At 41.1% G+C, this 17,477-nt stretch overlaps 1 protein-coding gene across 2 annotated transcripts in view; it reads left to right on the forward strand.

Moving 5' to 3' along the window:
• LOC311491083 (pre-B-cell leukemia transcription factor 1) overlaps positions 1 to 12,133 on the forward strand; it is a 57,543-nt gene extending 45,410 nt beyond the window's left edge. The window contains exons 5-9 of one of the 2 annotated variants that reach the window (XM_084548947.1): positions 1,853 to 1,988; positions 3,371 to 3,530; positions 5,222 to 5,355; positions 6,239 to 6,328; positions 8,525 to 12,133. In XM_084548947.1, the coding sequence (XP_084405073.1) occupies positions 1,853 to 1,988; positions 3,371 to 3,530; positions 5,222 to 5,355; positions 6,239 to 6,328; positions 8,525 to 8,617 (613 nt within the window). In that variant the 3' untranslated portion in view covers positions 8,618 to 12,133. The remainder of the gene's footprint in view (positions 1 to 1,852; positions 1,989 to 3,370; positions 3,531 to 5,221; positions 5,356 to 6,238; positions 6,329 to 8,524) is intronic. The other variant, XM_084548946.1, reaches the window with a different exon arrangement.
• Positions 12,134 to 17,477: the final 5,344 nt, after the last annotated feature.

The following is a 17,477-nucleotide window of genomic DNA, read 5'->3' on the forward strand; positions in this document are numbered from 1 at the left end:
CCAGCATACCCAGCAACGCTGGCCAATAAGAGCTCTCTGCGTGCTCCATAACACTAACTGTTTCCTTTTTTTTAATGTAATCGCTTGTTCTCTTTGATGCGTGCCTCGGATTTGCATACATTTCTCCAAGGATAAATCTCACTCAAAGTCTGAGTTGGAGGCATAACATTTAAATGAGGCATGCGCTCCCGCACAAAGCTGCCTATCTATTCTCTTGCAAATGATTGTGGTGGTGCAGCAGCGAGGGGAAGGGAGAGGAAGAGGAAAGCTTTCACTGGTTGAGAAGCGCTGCCATGCTCGGCTCCGCTGATTAATCTAGTGGCTGCCGGAGCCCATGCTGTGCACATTTACATATCCTCATGCAGGCTTTTGGATCGAGGGACCGAGATTTTAGCACAAATCTCCTCAACGGTGGATACATGCAAAGAGATTTCACAGGGTTCCCCTCCAGCTTATGCAAAGCCCTCTTTAGATGAGGCACATGCAGGCATGACCTGATAGGTGCAGAAGGTGGAGGGGTCAGTCACTCATGGGCATCAGCATATGACATCTGGCTGGTGTAAGGTGCTGTGTTGACGGATATTGCAAGATTCCTCTGTATGTAAACCTCCATGCGAAAATGGGGCTCTGTTTTGGTTTCACAGAGCTTCATTTTGCTGCTTGGTTTCAGTCTCTTCATTCTCATGATCTCATATCTGTTTTCATGGCTGGTTTAGATTAAAAGAAAATCACTGATCAAGCCATTATCCTGTACATTACCTCCCCAGCACCTCACTGCAGACAGACAAAGGTGGCAGCTAGCACTGACCCAGTGGAGCATTTAGCAGCTGAATAACCAAGTCCATTCAAGATTAGGCGACAATAAACTCCATCTCAACTGAATGCTAATGTTACTTTATGTCTGCAGATGATAATTCTGTGTCTCAGTTTTTGGGTAGCGTGTTGTGCTGCCCTCTAGTGGCCAAAGGCTGATTGATTGTAATAAAGAGCGGTACATTTTTTTCTAAATTATGTTTTAAAGTGGGTAAAATTCATATTTAAATCAGCAACGGTCTAATCCTAGAATAAGTATATAAGATAACCAATAATACTCGCCAAGTATGCAGTGAGTTTCTGTAACTGAAACTGTGTAAAGTTTTGATTCCTTGCCAGTGACTGTTTTGAACTTCTCTACATTTAGAGATGTGTGCGCACACTATGAAACCTGTTTAAATGTTGGAACACATACTTTTTTGTCCACAATTACTAGTTGATATTCACGTAATTATTATGACCCAGCATGTTCTTTTATGGCCACCGCTGATGCTTTTTTTTTGCTGTTGCTCATAAATGGAGCTGTAGCACAGCAGTTCTGGGCCAAACTGTTCTCTTGAGTCCTGACAAAGTGTCTCAAATGGAAACCGCAGCTAAATTGAAATTTTGTGGCGCAGCAGAGCTCTTCTCAAAGAAAGCAACGTGCAATATATCCAAAGCAAGACCAGGCAGACCTTAAGAGACGCTGTAAGAGCTGTCATAAGATACGGTTTAGGCGACTGGCTTTCTGATGACCGCTACTCCAAATTCGTGGATGAATGCAACGAAGGCTAAGAACAACGGATAAGTCTGAGATCAGATGCCATGGCTGCATATGATATTAATGTAGCTCCTGTTGTCAGCATTTTTTATTAGATTTACTCTTAAATTCTATTGAGACTTTTGTTTTTCAATGCTGGGCATAAAAGCTCTTAAACATCAAAATTGGATTTCATGGTGACTAGGGTAAAGCCCCTATGAGTTTTTTTTCTTCACTCCCCCCGTGCGATCCGTGTTGCTTTGACTCCCATTTCAGCTGCTGATCTCCTTGTTGTTTCAGACGGAAAAGACGAAACTTCAACAAGCAGGCGACAGAGATCCTGAATGAGTATTTCTACTCGCACCTCAGTAACCCCTACCCCAGTGAGGAGGCTAAAGAAGAGCTGGCAAAGAAGTGTGCCATCACAGTGGCCCAGGTACACCGCAGATCACTGCCACTTCACACCACCTGTAGGAACACTACTGTACACACAACAGTGAGACGGAGACGACTTTTAATCTGAAGCTGCTGTGAGCGTCTTGGCAAGTAACCTAATAATGGGGTTTCTGATTGTCTGTCATAAGTACAGACAGCTCCTCTAATCTTTCAGCACTACCTTTCATTGAGACAACGCAGGGCTCAAAGTATGAATATGCCATGTTAGACATTTATGATCTTGATAATCAAACCAGGCAAGGCTATTTTTGACCAGTGACAGTGTTTCTATTGAAGTAACACATAGTTTTTATTTATCCCATCATACATATAACCTATGATTTTTAAAAATAGTTTATAAATACAGTCTGAATGAACTGAATCAGGTATGGTTTTATTTTTGGCTAGTCAACGAACTGAAAAACATCAGGATATCATTTTGAAGACTGATAACTGTTGATTGTCATTATTTTTGCCGTTACTGACAAAGCAACTAATCAATTAATCCATAGCTGGTTACAGCTTTGAATGAGAGTAATTAGTAAATCCACTAGCTTCTAAAAAAAATAAATAAATTACCTCTCCAGTCAGTCAAGGCATGTGATGATTTACTATGAGTGTGACAAATATATAAAGCTACTCAAGGTGTTATTTATTTTTTTATTTTTTGCCAATGATGCTGGCAAGGAAGAAGAGTAAAAACATTCAGACACCTTGCTTTTCCATCTTTGCATTCTAGCGCTCAAGTTGTCTCAGTCCTGTGGGAATTGATTATAAGGAATGCAATGACAACGCCAAGGTAAACAGCAGTTTGGGTTTTGAATCCATCATTTGGGAATGGATTGTTTTCTCAATTGGTTTCATTAATTCATACCAAATGATTTGAGGATGCAGCTGGGCCCGGTTGTCGAAGCTGCTCAGTAGCTGAATGATTTGTGGAGTTTCCGTTTCTTGGCCACAATAAAGGAGAATGTTTACCTACTCTGTGTATTGGAAACTTTGCAGGATTGATTTGGTTTTCATTTTAATGTTGTTTATCATTAGCGCTGGGATTACCCTCCTGGCTTCATCTGGGAGTCCATTAGCCATAATGGGTGTTAGCGGATGTTGACTGATTGGTGCTTGCGTGAGTTCTGATGATAGCTGCAGTCATGGTGACATAATGAGACTGTTATTGGCAATCATTCCATTCTGGCTCTAATGCAGATTCACAGCACCAGTCTATGTAGCCCCTACCTCTGACAGAGACTCTCTGCAGTGCTACACGTGCCATTAAGGCCATGCAATCTAAACACTGCTAAGATTTTTTATTTTTTTTTTCAGAGAGGCTCTGTGTGGTAATATCCCATGAGAATTAAACTATTTTCTTGTTTGTCTGCTCAGGTTTCCAACTGGTTTGGGAATAAAAGAATCAGATACAAGAAAAACATTGGTAAGTTCCAAGAAGAAGCCAACATGTACGCTGCGAGAACTGCCGTGAATGCGGCTAATGCATCCTCACATGGAAGCCAAGCAAATTCACCCTCAACTCCAAACTCTGCAGGTGAGACAGGAAGTCCCTGGCTCTGCTCAGCTACTAGACATGTACCTCCTCTCTGTGCATTACTCCAACTAAGCAATTTGAGGCTTTTTCAGTGCTGATGCTGGTAATTTGTAAGGGATGAAAGAATTAGGACATTCAACGAGAGGCAGTTCTTGTGCATAGAACCTGCCTATCACCTGGTAATGCACCATAATTATGTTGAATAGGTTAAACGGTTCCCCATAACAAGCTCTCTAGAGCAAAGCTGTGTCAGAGATTAGCCAACCTGAGCCCCATGCCAAGTCTCCATTATCTCCTTATTGTCCTTTTGTCTTGGTTTCAATTAATCATATTCTATTTTGACTCTGTATTCATCATGGTCTGTACTGACATTCAAAGGATAAGTCTGGTGACATTCTATATTTTTCTTGAAAAGATAAAAACCAACAATGAATTGATCCTACTGACCTTGCCTTGGAGCGGGACTGTTACAGATGTTCCGTCATTACCACGATCACAGATGTAGTAGCATTCAACCCCACATGCACTGTCATTATGCTGTTCATACTAAGTAGAAACCCAAATCTGCATGTGTCTGCAGTTGAAAATAGTCCTCTAAGTTATAAATTAGTTTGAGAAGCATTTTCCGAACTATCTCAGCTGTTTTGGGAAATTACTTCTTCTCAGTGAGGAATGAAACTATATAAATGGATCAGGGGAGCCACTGCACATGATTCATTTCGAACATAAAAACGTCTGGACTCTCTCAAAAAGTCTTGTGTGAGATTGACGTGCAGCTTCCAAGTAACATTTGGCAAAGTTGCGTCAGGGTTACTTACGTCCACAATGGTGCATTGTATATGACTTCAACAGCTGTTGTGTTCGTAAAAAGTTTTCCGTTTCATATGCCAAGTGTCGTAGTGGATGCTTATTTATCCCATAAACAGTTCGCGCCCATAAATATTTTCTTCATAACGAGTGATTACAGAGTAGCTAAATAAGAGTTTTGAGCTATTACTAGCAAATGCGATACACACACGAGCATTGATGTCCCTTCATGTCCCGGCTGAGACGGACAAACATGGTTGTTATTGGCAAAATATATTTCTTAAAAGTATTGAATGATGCCAGACTTATCTTTAAAAGCCACAATCCAGTATTTTTGAGAAATGTTTGCGTTTGCTGTCTTTCTTTGAGCAAGATAAAGCTGTGGGTGTTTTTAAAAGCAAAAAGAAAAAATAGGAATGCCCACTCCAGTCACTTTAAAATGGTCTTTGTGGTGTCATCTAATTCATCCTCATTTAGGATGGTTTGTTTTAATAAAAGGACAATTTCCCATGTCCTTCTAGTGATAAGCTAAGATAAACCGCCCATCCATCCTACGTACTTCTTGACCCAATGATAACATTGTATTTGACATCAAATAAGACAGCAATAAGGTGCATTTCTCATAAAGCTGGGCAGCTTCTTCAATTTTCAACTCTTCTTTTCCTTAATACACAAATGACTTGCCATGCTCAACACACGGCTTTTCTGTCCTCACATGTCCATTAGTTCCCTCTTGGCTCTGCACCTCTGATCTAACAGGGCCTGTCTGGCTGCTAGCTAACCTCTGCACGCCGCCCCTCCAGGCTTCTGCCTGGACGGGCCACTTGCCTCCCCTGCTTGCTCTCTGTCTCTCTGTGATTCGACTGCTCCCTCTCTCCTTTCAGGTTCTGGTGGCTCTTTTAACATGTCAAACTCCGGGGACTTGTTCATGAGCGTGCAGTCTCTCAATGGGGACTCGTACCAGGGGGCTCAGGTGGGAGCCAACGTGCAGTCGCAGGTAGGGCCCCGAGCAGAACAGATAGATAACAGAGGGGCAGGTCAAGGGCTATTCCTTTTAATGGCAGACTTTTTGATGTAGACAGGTGCTAATCACAGTTGGGCTAATGTCACCTTCTTACACATAAATTAGCCAAAAATACTGGAACAGAACAGTAAAACTACTAACAAGGGAAGTTTTGTCATTCATTAATTCTGTAAAATCAGCAAATTTTAATTATTATAATAAGCTGGTGACATAATAATAATAATCATATAATACATTGTTTCTGAATAGCTGTAAAAAATCAAGCACATTTGGCCTTTTTTTACTGAGTACGATGTGACTAAGGTATTGATGGTGGGACTAATGCAAGGTTTTCTTGTTCAACATACTGTGAATGCTATCTGCTTTGACTGGCATGTGTTGGCTTGCTAGGTGAATTGCTCTTTACATTTACGTTTTCAGACTGAAAACCTGTTGGCAAGCTACATACTGCCAGCCTCGCTAGCATGAAAGCACAATAAACATTTTTTAACCCAATCATGCACACCCCCGTAGCATCGTTTTCTTTTCTCCTTAACTTAAAACAACGAGCAGTTTTGGACTTCAGAGAGCCTTCATCAGTGCTATTAATTTGTCATGAAAAAGGTTTATATCAAATCCACAGATATCCTCCCAGTCTGGTAGAGCAGTTGTCACAGTGTGAATGGTTTTTATTTCAGCTAGCGAAAAACAAACATTTCTTTTCAGTTCTGTTCGGTTTCTTGTTTGATTGGACATTGTTGCTTCCAAGGACACACAACAAGAGCACACTGCTGCGTAGTGTGCTCTTGTTGTGTCTTGTCATCCCTCTCTCTTTTCTCCGGTGCTTCTTTTGTGTTGACTCTGACCTTGCTTTGTCTGCTGTTTCTGAACGTTTCAGGTGGATACCCTTCGCCATGTTATCAGTCAGACAGGCGGATACAGTGAAGGACTCACAGCCAACCAGATGTACAGTCCGCAGGGCATCAATGTAAGCATTCTATTTTCCATCTTTCTCTCCCTACCAATTATTTCAAAGCCATAGGGCTCGGAATGCCACTTAGTTGGACTTGTCTCCACTCCATGGTCACCTAGTTGATTGCCTCTGTATCGCTCGTGCCACGGGCGGCGCGCTGCCCAGCATACGCAGGCATGGTGCCGGCCACACACATGCAGAGCCGCCGTGCGAGCCTGTCATGTTGGATCAGGTCTGGCGTAGCACCTGCAGCCGCGTATGGTCAGCCGTGAGAGAACTACACAAACAGGTGACACCTCGTGCTCTAGACTTTAAATCCCTCTGACCACCTGACCCGTGATTAGCAGCCCCAAGGCCAGAAGCTCCCATTAATGCCTCCCAGGAGGCAACACCGCTGTTCCGCTAAAAATAAAACCTCACACTGCTGGAAACATCTCCTCATATGCCATAGGGGTGTGTTCCCATCGTGTTTGTCTTATTTTGCGGAAGAGTTCGGGTAGAGAAGTGGGGGTTGGGGGGGTCTGCTAGCTGGCGGCAAACAGTAGGGAAATTCACAACGACAAGCCGTGTCGTAAAGGGGAAAATCGATAAGACAGACACAAGGAGAGCAGAGTGTGGACTTGGGACAGCAATCCAAGCGCATTGCTCAGATCATGTTCCTGCCACACTAATGGCCCTGACAGCGAGCCGCGCTGAGAGGACGAGGACGGTCACAGCCGCGGCTGGGTTCCTCCGCTGTCGTCGTCGTGCCTCGCTGGCCATATGATAATCAGATGAAATGTCTCCCGTATAAAAAAACAAGTATGTGTATTCAAATAGGCTTCCTGGCGGCTCGGAGCGCATCCCACAGCCAGCTGCGCTAACCCTGAGAGGCCGCTAACGTATTCAGACCCTGTTCTTTCTCAGTCCTTTGACCTCACAGATACGGTTCTCCTTGGACGCCTGCTTGCTCTACCACATCTTACACTGGCACAATATGCTGTGTTATTCACTTTTATACCCTGTAAAGAAGCTCTGCAATGCATAATGTAAGAGCAGGATATCTGTCTGCCAGGCGTTTGGCCTGTGATTTATGTAGCTAAGGCTAGTAAGTTAGATATTTTTGCTTTTTTACAACAATATGTGCACTGCAGTTTTTTTTTAATATAAGATTTTTGCATCTAGTAGTATTATATTTTTTCCAATGCTGTTAATCTTATAAAGAGTTATTTTTCATTAGTGACTTTTGTTGCCTCTTTTAGGGTCCTGAATTCAACTCACAATGGAGCTCCAAAGAGACTGTACTTCATAAATAATACATTTTATTAATTTATTTTCCTTGTTGTTTTAGCCGCAAATACATTTTATAAGTCTGCTATAAGAACAGAAAGCAGAGAAGCCGCATTGCACATTTGTTAATAATTAAATGCAGTTACACCAAGGAAAGGAGTTTTACAGACATCTCTGAAAGACATCTCATCATCTTCTGAAATAAATAAGACTGACTGCGTTATAAGACACAATGCATGCCTCGGATGATTACAGCCATAATTATAACCGTGATAGTGGCACAGAAGTTAGACATTCGACAATGTGACCCCTCCACTTTTGATTACACAAGGCTGTGTGCTGCCTTAAATAACAGGCTGTGAAATGAAAGCGTGTTGAGGACCACTTGTAGTTTTTCAGCTGCTTTTAAATCTAATTTTAATACCCTACATGCTCTTTAACATGCTTGTCTCTGGTAGCGGAAAGGCCACTCCAGAGCTCTAATTGTGTGTTAATTTCAGCTGTCATCGTCGTAATTAGTGCACACGACATTAATTGTGCTCGTTTTGTTTCCATACAATTTTCATACGTTCATTCAGTACGTATTATTTGAAACAGCAGCGCCAGATGTTTATTTCAAGACGAAATCTTGCCTTTTTCCTCAGTGTATTTTCTTCATTACATGAATTACATAAATTTGAGTGTGCAGTGTGTGATGGGGCGCAGACTTCTAAAATATTAGCTATAATTTTAGCTGTGTGCTTTTCCTCCCATCTAAGAGGCAGTTTGGCTTGAGGGCTTTGTGACGACTGTGTACTTCAAAGTATCCCAGCGTTCGTATACTGCTTAGCCCCCAGGACTTCCTTTCATTGTACCTCAGTGTGTTCCAGCTGCATCGAATAATGAATACAGGAGCAACAGACTCACCCCCACTTCTGTCTCTTTCTTATATTTCCCTCCCAGGCAAACGGCGGCTGGCAGGATGCTCCGACCCCCTCATCAGTGACTTCACCCACAGAAGGACCGGGAAGCGTTCACTCCGACACCTCCAACTGATCCTCCACCCCCATCGCTCCCCGCCCGTCCTCTTGACTCCCACCTTCTTCCTCCGCTGCGCCTCCCCCTCCCCCCGTCATATCTCCCAAAACTTAAACCCTGACCCCCTTTTGGGACTGGATGTGACACAACGGGACACAGTCGGGGTCTGGGGATGACTTGTTCACATTTAATAGGCAGAGATTTCACTTTTCCTATCTGGACCACCGCAGCACCGTTCGCAGCCTACGTAGGGGACTCATATCCACACCTCACAGTTTGTACAGTTTCCACTTGATGTCCATGTTGCCTCTTTGTATATTTTCTTTACATTATATATTCACACGGTAGGCTCACGGTTAGCAGCATATTGCCCCACGTCGTGTAAATTGAATTCACTCTACCTCTATTCGAAATAACAACAGAGCAAACAACATTTAAAACACTTTGGTTTAACAAATTTTTATAACTATTACAACTTTACTGTACACCACACAACGCCCTGTCACGACACATCTGTTTTTAAGAGTGAACTCTGATTTTTCTTGTTTATCTATAGTGCCAAAGTTCAACCCTGGAGGTGAATTTTGATAAAGTTTTTATCTCGTGTCCTTACATTTTTCATGCCATGCTTTGTGAGGTATTATTATGTTAGTCCTGTCATATTAGTCAAGTAATATCCAAGTATTCTGCCTCAATTTATATCATTTATATCCAGAACTCCTGCAACAGATGCTGACCTATACAGTGTTTTTTATATTTTCTTGCCAGGGTCGTCATGTTTTCTTCTCATATACAGAACAACAGTGTAGATAATCTTTAAGTGAGCAATTATAGCTTGGCGTATCCACATTGAATTCTTATCAGAATATGAGTCTGGTAACACTCCTTTAGGATTTAATTATGAGGTGTGTTTCAAACAGTACAGAGTAAAAAAAATACCTCTCGACACAAATGGATAATCCTACAATCAATCAGACATTTTGTTGTAAACAAATTCAGCTCCAAGGTGCTCAGGAGACGTGTGTGACTATGTGTCTTTTCTGTCCACCACCACATAAAGCCCACCTGAAAGATTTGGTTGGCCCTGCAGATCTTTGCTGGAGCATGATCACTTCCCAACAGAGTGACTCCAGACCAACTTTCCTCCGCACATATTTTAAGAGCGGAGGAAGTTGGGCTGGCTTCCGGGCTAGAGCAATTCAAAATTTAAAAGTAGTGAGTTGAAGTTCTGTCACGTGTTTTGGCTTCACCCACAATAATTAAAAGGAAAAAAAAATGACCTCGAAATTAATGACGGTATTAGCAGTAATTATGGCACGTCAATACGTATCAAAGCACAATAAGATCTACTGATCAAGTCAAAGGAGAACATTTATAAAAGAGAAAAGGATTTAACTCTAGTGGTCGTACAACACAGTACACTGTCAGATAACGTATGTTTATGTATCAGTGAGATCAATGTAGCCAAATACTGCTGGTAACCAAATCCAAAACATAAACTTCAATTCTGATTTTAAGGTATCACGTTGGGATTTAACACATTGCATGTATTTTTTTCCTCAGAATTCACCTTCTCTTTTCATGTAAGGAATTACATTTTTCTTAAAGTTCTGACTGAGCCCAGAATACTGTAGCTTTTTGCATTCCTCTACATTGGAATCGGCTTTACTCAAGATTTTCTTTTTCCTCCTTTGGAAGGCTTTTATTATCTGCAAGTACTAGTCAGCATCCCATAATGCTCTAGTACTCTGAATTCAAAGCCAAAAGTTGCAGTTAGGACACAGCAGTTTATATAAATGAAAATGAAAATGAATGAATTATTATTTAAGGTGAGCATTGCTCTGCAAAATACACTTTTTGTGTAAATAAAGAATCATTTTCTGTACTCGAAACGTCCCACTGTGTGCTCAGAATTTAGGCCCAAATGTAATTCCTTATGCATTCAATTCAGTTCAATTTAAAGTTATTTATCTGTAACCCCTGTTCTATGATACTATCAGAGAGAACATTTGAATATGGAACAAATGTGCTTTTATTTTCAGCATTCAAGAGTTTTGTTCTGAAGGGACGCTACATTCATCAACACAAACCAATCCAAAATGTGAAATAAAATTTGTGACTTTTATTGTATGTACAGTATAGTATGGTCTATAACGTATACATGATCACAATAGTCCTCATGAGATATCAGCATTTACATACTTTGATACCAAAAAAAAAAAAAAAAAAGACAGACTTTTTATCCTCTACATTGGAATCAGCTTTATCAAGGTTTTCTTTTTCCTCTTTTGGAAGGCTTTTATTATCTGCAAGTATCCGGTGAGCATCCCACAATGCTCTAGTGCTCTGTATTCAAAGCCAAAAGATGCAGTTAGAATACAGTAGTGTTTATATAAATTACAAAATAAAAATGAATACCCAGATGGCACACAAATTCAGATGATCTTTGGATATATTTTTATGGTCTCCATTTTGTGAATAAGTCTTTTTTGTTTGTTTGTTTGTTTTTGTTTTCATTTGGTGTTATTTTGAGTGTTTCTTTTTGTTACCATTATATATGAGTTAGCCCAAGAATGCTCTATATACATTATGTAGATATGCACCTTTACTCTTTTGCATCTTTGAATTTGGACAGCTGTTGGATTATGGGGTGAAATCCTTTTTTTTTATTATTTCGACCCACACTACCAACACAAGCCCGCCTCCGAGATGGCTACTGTCGTCATGATGACGACGTGAAAAGCTAGTGTTAACATCACCCTGTGGTTTTGTTTTTAGCTCAGCAGAAAACAAAATTCAGTCCCAAGACCCCCCAAATATTCACAATACAGCCTGAAAAACCCATTTTTTCAAAACAGGTTTCAGTGTGTTGAAAAAGGTGAGGTGAGGTTTCCCTCGACTCACCTGCTCAGTATTACTGCCGAGGGGCCAAGCACCATTGAAGTGATACACAGAACCTGCCTCAGTCTTTGGAAGTCATTGGAGTGAACTGACAGCGGCGGCCACGCAAGGCAACACAAGGATTGTTTTTGCACCCCTCCGGAAAAAAAAAAAAGGCTTAACTCTACTTTTCACATTGCCTGTCAAATATTATCGAAGCTTCATGTAATGATGCTTTTTAGTTTTTGAATATAAAAGGAAAAGAGACATGAAAAGAAAAATGAACAATTTGTAAAACATGAAATGTTTTATTTGTTGCATGTCTTTTTGTTCTTCAATAAAAATAACGTACTGCAGTGTTTTGAATGTTAACTTCTTTTTTATAAGGATTTCAGAGTGAAATCGTGGAGCCTCTTTTCTTGACAGGTTTTAACTTTTAAGATCTCTGCGTATGTAAAAAGGTATCAAATGGAAAAACCATTGTCTTTTTAATTCCAATTCAAAAACCTGTTTTCTGTGGAGAAAAATAGCTGAACGGTGTAGGTTTTATGGTCTCTTAATTTGTACTGGCAATGCGTATCCCAAATAAATAGTTTCTTTTGTTGCATAAACTGCGCTTTTGTCATTTTTCATGTCAAGCTTCGTGTGCTGTTTTAGGACATTGTGTGTGTTTCTCCTCAAGAGTTTTGTAACAGGGTCAGGGTCAGGAGCCACTGTAGGATACAAGTTAACACGTTGTAGAGTTGTCAGTCCGACACCTCTGGATAACATTGCACGTCTCACTTCCTACTATGCTGTGGCACGGAGGCATTTTATCACCACTAACACAGCGCCGGAGCTCAGCCGAGCTGCCGAGGGTGTGAAGGGGACATTTTCACAGTTTTCGAAGTGAGTGAAAGCTGTGTGCTCCGGGCAGACAGACGTCTCCTCTACCCCCCACCACCACCACCACCCTTCCCCACGCCCAGCGCTCCCTCCGAGGCATGGTTAATGTGCGTTCCCTGAAAGAGGCGGAATCCACACTTATCTCTCTCCTCCAGATAAACCAGACAGGATGTCTGATTCTGTTCCTTCAATTCATCCCTCCTCTGGAAAAAAAAAAAGAAGAGGAACGGGCTGAAACATTAACTTGTGGATTAGGAAGAGGTTCCCAGGAGCATCCAAAATCAGAGAGCGTGGCAGAGACTGTGGGAGTGACATATGCAAACATGATCAAGTGTAATTACATGGAGACGCCTCCTTGTTTCTATCAAAGGGCTTCTTTTAGCCACTGTTCGAGGACTGAAAGGCAAGAAGTGCTGGACGTGTGTAATTTATTCATGTGCTCCTGCAAACCAAAAGGCATTGTCAGGCTAATTCAGTCATTACATGGTGAAAAGGTGTAAATCCCTTTCAGTGTATGTTCTTTTGAATTCCTCCAACAAACACAGTAGGCAGGATAACATGCTACACCATGACAAATACTGTGCAGGTTTTTAAGGAGACAACGCGGATCGTTGTTCATGTTACACAGAGAAAATACACAAATCCAATCAGGAGCCGAATCTGGACTTCTTTTAAGTCTTTAGTTCATTTTCACCTTGTGGGTGAAATATAAAGTAATTAATGAAATGAAAATATCTCCTTCTGTGTTGTATTCACTTTTTTTCAGCTGCCTCGGATCCACTTGAGATGGAAAAAGAATTGTTTGTTCAACCTCTCCTTTTTTGATCACTTTGTTTTTAATTACAGTCATTTGATGCTGTAGAAAGGGGCCCACGTTAACGTGGCTGCCAAGTTTGGCATTAAGTTGCATAGAGGCTTTTACTTAATTTCATTACATACGCCTGAAGAAAATGCTAATATCCCAAATGGCCTTATCTTTTCATTGTGCCTTTGCATTACCTTTGATTTACCTGCTAATTAACTTGCTAAACCGTTAGCCTCTGTGGCTTCAGGACACCCGTCTAGCAGCGGTATGCTCACTCGTTTATGGCCAAGTTTTTTGTCTACATGACTTACCATGTTGTAATCACAAGCTCCGTTTAAAAGTAAGACTTGATATCAAAGTTCTTTATCTGGTCACTACTGCAGAGATTGCACATGACAGCACAAGATGACAAGATTTTTACTACACTTTTGCACGGATCCTACTGTGATGAGCCAAAATGGTGTACAAAAGGTAATCTGTCAGTAGGCTCCATGACGACCAATGAGGACATGTCTCTATGACATATAGAAGAGTTAATGCACCCATACCTGACTCTGATGAATCCCAGACATCATAGTAGATTATATTTACACAGCAGCCATGAACATGGTCCAGTAAAGCCTGTGAATGGCGAGAAGGTCAGAATACTCAAGTCCGTTCCTTTAACCAAACTGACGAATGATAAATGACCAGATTTATTTTTTCAGAGGGAGTTTTTAAAAATCGACAATGCGACTGAATTTAAGCTTGCATGATTTTGAAGATAAGCGTGGGCCTGTCCAGAAAGGAAATGTTCAAATAACCTACACAGTAACAACCCTAAAGCAGTAGAAGACTAACAGGAGATGAGAGAATGGTCATAATTAACTGTATTTCGGCGTTTCGGCCATTTCTTGTTTTATTTTGTAAGTTGCTATCTCGTTTCATGAATTGTTTGCTGTCTTGCGGTCTTTGTATTCCTTCAAAGAAGTATTGTACAAGTTTTCGTATTTTCTCAACGCCTCGGCTAGCTGGCCCTCAAAACGGTCCATTGTTCAACTGAAAAGTTGCTGATAACCTTCCCGCTTTTCCGCATTAACCACACCCACTCCAACTTCTGACCAATCACAGAATAGTAACCGGACACCGCACGAGAAAAAGGTTCTGCCTGGTTGATGTGTCGAGAACAAGCTGTGAGAACTCCCAAACTAAGCCTAAACGCTCATTTCGGATGTCTTCACTTCCGTGTAGTTGGTGTCCCTGATTGTACCTGTGCCTCATTGTTCCCCTTGTATTTAATCTCCGTGTTTCCTTACCACTTTTCCAGTTCGTCTTTGTACTTCATGTCAGAAACGTTCTAGTCTTTTCCTAGTGCCCTTTTTTGTGCCTTGTGATTATTTTTTTACTTTGTCTTTGCCTGCCTTCTGTCCACCATCTGCGTCCTGAGTTGTGCATTTTATTCCTCCTCAACCAGTTCTCCGTTGTCAGCTCTCCTCCCTTGACCCTGTCCACAACACTGAATAACCTACACCTTAAGCAAAAAAATTTGCAATAAACTACAAAATGGCTGAGAAGCACGGCGTCCGAACCTTTTTATACCCCAATGGAGAGTCCGAATACTACACCAGGTAGCAGCAATGAGAGGGAGGAACAGGTACCAGTGGCAGATCTCTAGGGGAGGAGCAGCTCATATTAGCAGCAGCATCCCCATGCATAAAGCTATCATATAACAAATCTGTCCACGCCGCTTGTAAAAATTTTGAAAAATGGCTAAGGTGTATGGTTCCATGATCAGCCTGCATCGCTGACACAGGAGTATGGAATATCTAGCAGGAATGTCATTGTCAGCCTCTTCATGAAACAAATATTCACTGCTTAAGTGCTTCAACCAATTTTGGTGTTGAAGTCCTGGATGAACATTACACAGAAGTATGTGTTCCAGTGTGTACCAAAACGTTTCTGAGATTAGGTGTAAAGACAGCAAAACATCTAATGTTACAATGCAAGCATGGTTACAGTCAGAGCAGTTTACCCTCAGGCTTGTCCAAAATGTGTGTTGATATTTCAGAATGACTTTGTGCCTGTCCAGTATCATGTAGCAAGCAAACGGTAATGCTAGCTAGGAAAGGGTCAAATGTGGACGTTAGTTGTTCACATAAATTGTTTGAAATACTGCCTAATTTCAACCCATCTGTTGTCTTTTCAGTTGTTCATCAGTCAGGGAGCACTGAAATGGAGAGATGTCAGATTCCCTTTGAACTCACAATTGAACGACTTGTTGCCACCTGCAACAAAGCATTATGTTATCCTTTTGATAAGAGCCTTTGAGCTTCTCACACCGAGCATGTCGTCAATCACACATTTTCCATTGGTGCCACATTGGTGTGGCACAGTCCAGTGGAGAGACACTTTGACTGTTAAACACTAAAAACCATGTTTAGTGTAGCGTGTATATATGTCTTTATTTCAGTCATCTCGTGTTATCCCCTCTATTTGCCCGTCTACCGGCAATTTTGACATCGTGGTTCTGCACAAGGCAGCCCGTTAGTGTGCATCCTGTGTTTATAACTTATAGGCAACTTTGAATACTCACGGTTTTCACCCTTTAAATCTGCAAAAAAAAAAAAAGTTACAATTTCAAACTTCACAAATATTTGTGAGCACTTAATTAGAAGCTAAAAATCTTGCATCCATGCTTCTGAGCCTCCTCACCCCTGGAATTTCATATCAATCATTCTCAACTGGACCCGGGTTCACATTATATCAATGACAATAACAAGGCTCATTAAAAGGCTAGACTTATTTACAACGCATAATGTGCATCGGTTATAGCAACGCCTGCCGGCATGATACACACACATACACCAAGGCAGCTCACATGTGCCTGAGGGAAGGGCTACTGAAGCAGAGGATTGAGGTCAGAGGTCCGAGGGTGCAACATAATGGAGAGGCCTTTCTCAAGGAAAACTTCTGCATTAATAAGATGAAACAAGTCCTGTTCTCTTCTAATAGATCTTATGTGAATCACAAACTAACTCCAAGGAAAAAGGTTCTGCAGGAATAGGGTCAAGTAATTACTGACTGTGGGTGTGTGTTCCAGTCAGTGCTGCAGATTTCAGATTTGGAAACAGTTCAGTTTGGCAAGGCCTCAGTGCTCGTATTGCCTATGCCACCCACAGATCTTTAATGAATTCCTCTGATCCCAACTTTCATAAAGAAGACATTTGGAAAAGATTTCACAGATCCTTGTGTGTCATCCTAGCCTTTCAAGTTACTTCAACCGTGGAACATTTGAATTAGACTCTGCAGTACATTTGAGTGTTATTTGGGTGTGGGAGTTTAAGGCTGTAAAGTGTTTCTTTATATTTGCCTAAAGCTTCCATAATGAGCAAGATATGGACCTTATCATGTTCTTCAATTACAGGAAAAAAAAAAAATAAAAAAAAAATTAAAAAAAACCTTTAAAACCGTGCCAGGAGAAGCTTTTATTAAAGAAATGAGAAAGTTATCTCTGCAAAACACGGATCAGAAATGAAACAAACAAAATATATTGCGTTGATGATCAAGGACATTTGGATACAGGGCTGTTGCATTAATTATTGTACTCGCATCCAACAACAGAGGCGTGATCATTGACGTCCACTCTCTTGTTGCTGTGAGCTAATTTATGTCCATGTTTTCGTCTCCTTAAATGTTTTTGCCTGCATTTCTGGACATGAAGGCATTTGACACATCTGGTCACTGGAATGCGTCGCTTTAGAAGAAATTCCTGTCTTTTCAAAAGATAGCTTTGCTGATTGTGTTGTCAGGACGCATTTATGTCTGGTTAAAAACTATCCAGTTACCCCTGCTCTGTGTACGCTTCTACTGTATACTGTAGCCTATATTGTAATTTAGGAGGCAGCTGTCATATTGAGTTTTCCTATAATCCTCTACATACAGCGAGGCCCAGAGTGTCTGAAAGCACTGAACGTGATTAGAAAATCTCTTTGCATCACTCCTCGCGCAAACAAAATCCTGATTTATGAATTTAAATTCATAGTCGCATGGGGAATTTGATAGAATGTACACACATGTTCACACACTATGGCAGGTCTACTACCTACCATTTACCATGTATGCTGCAACAGTGAAACACTGCTGACCCCTCATGGTCTCTGTGACTTCAGGTGCACTGAAGCTGAGAAAAACATAGACTGTACTTTGAAGGCTCATTACCCGGCGTGTAAAATAAACACTGCAAAATCAAAAATATTGTATTCCACTTTTGCGTAATAATAAAAATTAAATTACAACAGGACAGTCTACTTAACAGCACAGAATAGCTGT

The sequence above is a fragment of the Chelon labrosus genome, assembly GCF_963514085.1.
Source record: "Chelon labrosus genome assembly, chromosome: 7".
Lineage (NCBI taxonomy): Eukaryota > Metazoa > Chordata > Actinopteri > Mugiliformes > Mugilidae > Chelon > Chelon labrosus.